At 50.2% G+C, this 8,108-nt stretch overlaps 1 protein-coding gene and 1 long non-coding RNA gene across 2 annotated transcripts; both read left to right on the top strand.

The window, feature by feature from the left end:
* Positions 1–3,192: 3,192 nt before the first annotated feature.
* On the top strand, positions 3,193–7,888 carry LOC123410392. The gene is made up of 2 exons (XR_006613039.1): positions 3,193–3,613; positions 7,212–7,888. It is a non-coding gene; the product is annotated as an uncharacterized LOC123410392 (long non-coding RNA).
* On the top strand, positions 3,607–6,705 carry LOC123410391. Its single transcript, XM_045103329.1, has 2 exons — positions 3,607–4,346; positions 4,977–6,705. The coding sequence occupies exons 1-2, from the start codon at positions 3,668–3,670 to the stop codon at positions 6,302–6,304; spliced, it is 2,007 nt and encodes a 668-aa protein (XP_044959264.1). The 5' UTR covers positions 3,607–3,667; the 3' UTR covers positions 6,305–6,705.
* Positions 7,889–8,108: the final 220 nt, after the last annotated feature.

Here is an 8,108-nt window from a genome sequence, read left to right as displayed (position 1 = left end):
ATCATGGTGATGTCCATCTACGAGAGGGGATGTGTGATCTACGTACCCTTGTAGACCGTACAGCAGAAGCGTTAGTGAACGCGGTTGATGTAGTGGAACGTCCTCACGTCCCTCGATCCGCCCCGCGAACCGTCCCTCGATCAGTCCCACAATCTAGTGCCGAACGGATGGCACCTCCGCGTTCAGCACACGTACAGCTCGACGATGATCTCGGCCTTCTTGATCCAGCAAGAGAGACGGAGAGGTAGATGAGTTCTCCGGCAGCGTGACGGTGCTCCGGAGGTTGGTTATGATCTTGTCTCGCAGGGCTCAGCCCGAGCTCCGCAGAAACGCGATCTAGAGGAAAAAACCGTGGAGGTATGTGGTCGGGCTGCCGTGGAAAAGTCGTCTCTAATCAGCCCTAAAACCTCCGTATATATAGGTGGGAGAGGGGGGGCCTTGCCTTGGGGCTCAAGGATCCCCAAGGGGGTCGGCCGAACCAAAGGGGGGAAGGTCTCCCCTCCCAAACCGAATCCAACTTGGTTTGGAAGGTGGAGTCCTTCTTCCCTTTCCCACCTTCTCCTTTTTTTTCTTTTTTCTTTGATTTTCTTCCTATGGCGCATAGGGCCTTCTTGGGCTGTCCCACCAGCCCACTAAGGGCTGGTGTGCCACCCCCAAGGCCTATGGGCTTCCCCGGGGTGGGTTGCCCCCCCCCCCCCCCGGTGAACACCCGGAACCCATTCGTCATTCCCGGTAACTCCGAAAACCTTCCGGTAATCAAATGAGGTCATCCTATATATCAATCTTCGTTTCCGGACCATTCCGAAAACCCTCGTGACGTCCGTGATCTCATCCGGGACTCCGAACAACATTCGGTAACCAACCATATAACTCAAATACACATAAAACAACGTCTAACCTTAAGTGTGCAGACCCTGCGAGTTCGAGAACTATGTAGACATGACCCGAGGGACTCCTCGGTCAATATCCAATAGCGGGACCTGGATGCCCATATTGGATCCTACATATTCCGAAGATCTTTATCGGTTGAACCTTAGTGCCAAAAATTCATATAATCCCGTATGTCATTCCCTTTGTCCTTCGGTATGTTACTTGCCTGAGATTCGATCGTCAGTATCCGCATACCTATTTCAATCTCGTTTACCGGCAAGTCTCTTTACTCGTTCCGTAATACAAGATCCTGCAACTTACACTAAGTCACATTGCTTGCAAGGCTTGTGTGTGATGTTGTATTACCGAGTGAGCCCCGAGATACCTCTCCGTCACATGGAGTGACAAATCCCAGTCTCGATCAATACTAACTTAACTAACACCTTCGGAGATACCTGTAGAGCATCTTTATAGTCACCCAGTTACGTTGCGACGTTTGATACACATAAAGCATTCCTCCGGTGTTAGTGAGTTATATGATCTCATGGTCACGGGAACAAATACTTGACACGCAGAAAACAGTAGCAACAAAATGACACGATCAACATGCTACGTCTATTAGTTTGGGTCTAGTCCATCACATGATTCTCATAATGATGTGATCCCGTTATCAAGTAACAACACTTGCCTATGGCCAGGAAACCTTGGCCATCTTTGATCAACGAGCTAGTCAACTAGAGGCTTACTAGGGACAGTGTTTTGTCTATGTATCCACACAAGTATTGTGTTTCCAATCAATACAATTATAGCATGGATAATAAATGATTATCATGAACTAAGAAATATAATAATAACTAATTTATTATTGCCTCTAGGGCATATTTCCAACAGAGGCTAGCAGAGAAGGACTCGACGACGGTTGCGACGCAAATCGGCGGGGGAGGGGGAGATGTCGCCTGCGATGGTCAGATTAGATGAAGTGGTCTGGGAAGACGATGGTGACGCTAGCGATGAGCAGGTGCTGGAAGAAGATGAAGGGGGTCGACGGGCAACGCGGCTCGGCTGAGTGAGTTGCAGCGGCGTCGAAGAAGAGCGGCCGCAGCGGTGGCTGGTTAGGAGCGCGGCGACGATGCTTGAAGTAGACAAGGAAGAACCCAACAATGTGACGAAGACCGGCGCGGACTGTGGCATTCCCGCACCTAAGGAGGCGGCGTGGGGCATGCCATTTAGAAGTCGTCGTGCGATGACGACGGAGTGGACCGCGTGTTGTGGCGCTACGGCCCGAAGGGGCGATGCAGCGGCGGTGCGCGGGTGGTGCTGCCATGGGGACGGCCTTGGGCGACAGTGGGGGTTCCGTGTCGCGGCGCTACAATCCGAAGGAGCAGTGTTGCGGCGGCTCGCGGGTCACGTAACCGCGGGAAGAACCACGGGGCGGCGACCCGTGGCCCGGTGGTGCGACACAACGGTAGCTCGTTGCTCGATCGATGGAGGGGCGCGCTGTACTCTGGGGCATCCTTCACAGGACATGCATCGACGCATGCAACCGACTGATCAGGTGAGTCGCAAGGCACGGATGAAGTCGATCACGACAGATGAGTGATCAATCCGATAGCACGCAAGGTCGGGGGTGCCGCTCGATGCTGATGACGATTTCCTGTTTGGCGCGGGGCGGCGACGACGGGCGTAGAGCGACGTGCCAGCAGATGCGCGGACGACGACCATGACGGGCCGCAACGGCGCGCGAGGCCTCCAGGTCGGAGTAGAGGTCGACTGGTCGTGCCGGTGTCGTATTAAAGGTGCGGGATCGACGATGGCGATGTGCAACACAAACCGATCTTAGATGGAAAAACCAAAAAGAAAACGTCGACCAAAACGATCGGCGAAATATTAGAAAACCCGGATCAAGAGATAAAAAAAGATCTTTAAGGCAGCTGATTAACACGACGGCGGACGAACCCTAGGTACAAGTGGTGCGGCCGTCGACGGCGGTCATGGAGGCCGAACGCCCCGGGAGCGACGCATGAGGCGGAAGCGATGGGCAACGGGCGACGGCTAGGACCAGAAACTTTTGATAAATACCATGTTAGAAAGGAAAGAGAGAGGATTAGCATAATGTGATGGATGTTGTATTGAGACTCATGACGAGTACTCCCTCCGTCCGAAAATACTTGTCCGAGGAATGGATGTATCTAGATGTATTTTAGTTCTAGATACATCCATTTCTATCATTTTTGCGACAAGTAATTACGGACGGAGGAAGTATGAGATAAGGCGGGAGACGGATTATAAATCCTAGTGTACCAAATACTTGGACTGCAAATATATCTCTAACAATCTTATTTGTTTCTAAAGAAAAAGAGTAGCATCTTGTTTTTTCTCAAAGAAAAAAAAGGTAGCATCTTTGTTCCACCTATCGCCATCGGCGTCCCACCCACGCTCACGCCGACGACCACGGTGCTGCAGGACCCACGGGAGGTGAGGTGCGCACGGATCCGTCCCTTATCTCCCATCCCCAGCCGGCGCTGACCCTCTTCGCCGACGGGGCTTCAGCTGCGGCGTTGGATCCGGTGGATCTAGCCGTCGGCGACCGGCGAGGGAGGCCAAGCCCATCATCGCCTTCTCCTCCGGGCATGGCCGCCGTCCCGGAGACTAGCGGGAGCACCGACGTCCTTGGCGACCACGGCAACGAGCGTGTTGCAGGCGAGATGCTGCGCGACTGCTTCTGCCCACTGCCAATCCCCAAGTGATCTCTCATACACTCCTCTGCATCTTCAATTCTCGAATCAGATCTGCCGACATGATGGCTACACTTGTAAGCCTTGCCAGCTACCTAGCCGGAATCGCGTACCCTGTACTGGTGTGGCTCCTGGTGTTTGCCGCCATTAGCTTCGTCGTCTCCTTACCGCTGCCGTCGTCGGCCATGGACGAGCACCCCTTGCTCATCTCCACTGTCAGCATCTTCCTCACAGTGGTGGTGATGACAACTCCTCGAGATACCCTTGTAAGCCTTGCTGGCTACCTTCCCGGGATTGTGTACACAATAGTGGTCTGGCTGCTGGTGTTTGCCGCCATTAGCTTCGTCGTCTGCATACCGCTGCCGTCAGCCAGGCCTGGGCACACCTTCCTCACCTTCACAGTCACCATCTTCCTCACAGTGGTGGTGATGAGAACGCCATTGGATACAATTTTTGCTCTTCCTGGCTACCTGGCCGGAACTGTATACCCTGTATTGGTGTACCTGCCCGGAATCGTGTATCCTCTAGTGGTCTGGCTGCTGGTGTTTGCCGCCATTAGCTTCGTCGTCTGCATACCGCTGCCGTCAGCCAGGCCTGGGCACACCTTCCTCACCTTCACAGTCACCATCTTCCTCACAGTGGTGGTGATGAGAACGCCATTGGATACAATTTTTGCTCTTCCTGGCTACCTGGCCGGAACTGTATACCCTGTATTGGTGTACCTGCCCGGAATCGTGTATCCTCTAGTGGTCTGGCTGCTGGTGTTTGCCGCCATTAGCTTCGTCGTCTGCATACCGCTGCCGTCAGCCAGGCCTGGGCACACCTTCCTCACCTTCACAGTCACCATCTTCCTCACAGTGGTGGTGATGAGAACGCCATTGGATACAATTTTTGCTCTTCCTGGCTACCTGGCCGGAACTGTATACCCTGTATTGGTGTACCTGCCCGGAATCGTGTATCCTCTAGTGGTCTGGCTGCTGGTGTTTGCCGCCATTAGCTTCGTCGTCTGCATACCGCTGCCGTCGTCGGCCATGGACGAGCACCCTTTGCTCATCTCCACTGTCAGCATCTTCCTTACAGCGGTGGTGATGACAACTCCTCGAGATACTCTTGTAAGCCTTGCTGGCTACCTGCCCGGAATCGTGTATCCTCTAGTGGTCTGGCTGCTGGTGTTTGCCGCCATTAGCTTCGTCGTCTGCATACCACTGCCGTCGTCGGCCATGGACGAGCACCCTTTCCTCACCTTCACAGTCACCATCTTCCTGACAGTGGTGGTGATGAGAACGCCATTGGATACAATTTTTGCTCTTCCTGGCTACCTGGCCGGAATTGTATACCCTGTATTGATGTACCTGCCCGGAATCGTGTATCCTCTAGTGGTCTGGCTGCTGGTGTTTGCCGCCATTAGCTTCGTCGTCTGCATACCGCTGCCGTCGTCGGCCATGGACGAGCACCCTTTCCTCATCTCCACTGTCAGCATCTTCCTGACAGTGGTGATGATGACAACTCCTCGAGATACTCTTGTAAGCCTTGCTGGCTACCTTCCCGGGATTCTGTACACAATAGTGGTCTGGCTGCTGGTGTTTGCTGCCATTAGCTTCGTCGTCTGCATACCGCTGCCGTCAGCCAGGGGTGAGCACACCTTCCTCACCTTCACAGTCACCATCTTCCTCACAGTGGTGGTGATGAGAACGCCATTGGATACAATTTTTGGTCTTGCTGGCTACCTGGCCGGAATCATATACCCTGTACTCGTGTGGCTGCTGGTGTTTGCCGCCATCAGCTTCGTCATCAACATCGTGTGCCCTCTATTACCGCTGCCGCCGGCCATGGACAAGTACCCATTACTCATGTTCACTGTCCCCATCTTCCTAACAGTGGTGCTGACGAGAACGCCATGGAATACAATTCTTGGCCTCGCCGGCTACCTTCTCGAGACCGCGTACTTGCTGCTTCTGTGGTTTCTTGTGTTTCTGGCCATAGGCGCAGTTGTCAGTATACTTGTGCCGTCAGCCATTAAGGAGTACCCTAACTTGGCCGTCCAGTTCACCATCGGCCTTACGGTGGTTCTGAGAATCCCAGCTTTAGGGGGCACAACCCTTGACATCGTGTGCCTGCTGCTGGTGTGGTTTCTGCTGTTCTACTCCGTTGGTGCAGTGGTCAGCAGAATACTTGTGTCGTCTGCCGCCAAGAAGTGCCCCATGTTAACCTTTGTGTTCGTGGTCGGCCTCACGCTGGTGGCGATGAGAGTGCTGTGGGGATGGGGAACAATCGTCCAGCTGCCAGCAGGGATCTCTTTAGCTCCCACAAACTTGCTGCTGGACGAGTTGGTTTTGGATGATTTTGTCAGGTTCCCAGAGTCTCGTCAGATGGATCTCATCTTCAGAGACACTGAAGAAACGAAGGTGGAACACAAGAGGGATATGGAGAAGATCATCTCATTAGGATCCAATCTGCTTGCAGAGGAGATTAAGGACCTTAAGCATGATGTGCTATACCAAGGAGCAATTCAGAGATTGGTCATCTACATGGTCACGGTCCTGATTATTACCATGGGCTGCATGATAGTTGGTTTTACTGAAAATGCATATGGTGAGTTGATCAATAGATGTGTTTTCAAGGGGAATGCTTTGGCTAAGGATGCGCTGGGCAGTTTTCGTTGGCACATCCTTCGTTATGCCTCGAGGATTTCTAGATAGTACTTCGTCCGATCCATCTTAATTGTTGCTGGTCTAATACAGCTTGTATTCATGTTGTAGCCATCCAAGCTTTTCCGGGAGCGCTGTTTATTCTAAATGTATATATCGTATGTATGCTTATACTTACAAATATACTCCCTCCGTCCCAAAATTCTTGTCTTAGATTTATGTAGATATGAATGTATCTAGTCACATTTAGTATTTAGATACATTCATTTCTAGTCAAACCTAAGACAAGAATTTTGGGACAGAGGGAGTAGTTCGTTAGGGTCGCCAAGTTACTGACTAGTTAGGATACGATCTGAAGATTGTATGCAGTTGTAACCAACCCTGTGAAACCATGATATTGTTCAGTATATAAATAGAGGTGTAGCCAACAGTTTAGCTGTGCGCATTGATCATTCTTTTTGTTCATCTCTCCTTTATGCGCTTGCTTCGGAGTATTGGGTGCTTATATCCACTTCATGAGTGGTTTTCAAGCTGAAAAGCTCTTGGGAAATCTGTTGTGGTTGACTGAAAGAACCCAAATAGTCAGTGCAGCACTGCATCTTATACGATTTAAACCTGTATATGTTGATTGAATTGAAATGATTGCAACTGAAATAGCCTGAAACTTTGAATATAGTTGCGAGTGTTTAGAAGTTGGAGCAGCTAGATCATGATTGTTATGTATCTTGATGCAGTATTTGCCCGCACCCTTGACCTGTCAGCCTATTAGAATTATGTTATGCATTTGTATTGATGTTCACTGGATTAACTGGGCTGTTACAGCAGTGTTGATTCTGCTGCTGAAGCACAAACCATTTGCCCTGTTAACTATTTGGAATTCCCCCCAAAAAAAAAGTTAACTATTTAGGGAGTTTGACAATATTGGCATGAAACTGAAGTTATTTCTCCTGTGTAGCAGGAACCCTTGAAATAATACTGATTTAGGATTGACTGAATTCCTTTTGGGAGTCCAAAGTCCAAACAGAAAAACAAGTTTCACTAGGCTGCCGGGGGCACAAGAGCAGGAATTAATTGCTGGCGCACAGAATCAGACAGGGAGAGCTTCAAAGTGTCTGAAGAAAGGCTAACCGGCTCTTCAGGTATCATTCTTTTTAGCGAAAACTGGGTCTTCAGTTGGGATGCAGTGGAATGAAAGTGGATTATGTCCGTTCCTAAATACGGAGTAGAACGCCGTTACGGTTACGACAGCCTAAAATAAAGTTGGAGCTCGGGTTCAGAGCGAGCGCAGTACCGCTGTAATCAAGGCCCAAAAATGTTTCCATACGAGAGAAGGAAGCACACTAAGGCATATTTCTCAAATTTGTTAAAAAAGAATACTCGCTCTATATCTAAATACTTGTAGTTGGAGAAAACTAGACTGGTTCTGTCCAACTACAAGTGTCTGGGGAGCCGCCCTTCGCGATCTAGATAGCCCAGTCAGTCATTTGTTTTGACTGTGTCTTGACGTTGCACCGTCTGTTTGCCTATGGCATGTATTCCCTTTCCTTCGCTGTATTTGATTTGATGGATCCGTAAAGACATCAGTTTAAGGCCGGGCAAACACCTCCATGCTAAAAAAATATAAATATTTACGTACAGAAAAAGTAATCTTTAAATAAAAAATCTGCGATGTTCGTTCAGGTCGCTTGTAGCTTTGTGCCGTCGCTTGCCCAACCCAATGTGGATGTCCACCCAATTTCAAAGATATACTCTTTTTGTTTAAAATACTTGTTGTTGAAGAAAACTATAATAGTTCTCCAAACAACAATGTACAGAGAGAGTAGAATATGGGTCATACTCCCTTCGTTCCTAAATA

This window comes from Hordeum vulgare, chromosome 7H (assembly GCF_904849725.1).
Source record: "Hordeum vulgare subsp. vulgare chromosome 7H, MorexV3_pseudomolecules_assembly, whole genome shotgun sequence".
NCBI classification, from domain to species: domain Eukaryota; kingdom Viridiplantae; phylum Streptophyta; class Magnoliopsida; order Poales; family Poaceae; genus Hordeum; species Hordeum vulgare.
The sequence above is the reverse complement of the archived record's forward strand: the minus strand, read 5'-3'. Positions and strand labels throughout refer to the sequence as shown.

Excerpts from the sequence above, each read along its gene's own strand:
- LOC123410391 (XM_045103329.1), top strand. The coding sequence starts at position 3,668 with ATGATGGCTACACTTGTAAGCCTTGCCAGCTACCTAGCCGGAATCGCG. Across the intron at positions 4,347-4,976 it reads CCTGCCCGGAATCGTGTATC|CTCTAGTGGTCTGGCTGCTG; the intron begins CTCTAGTGGTCT and ends GAATCGTGTATC.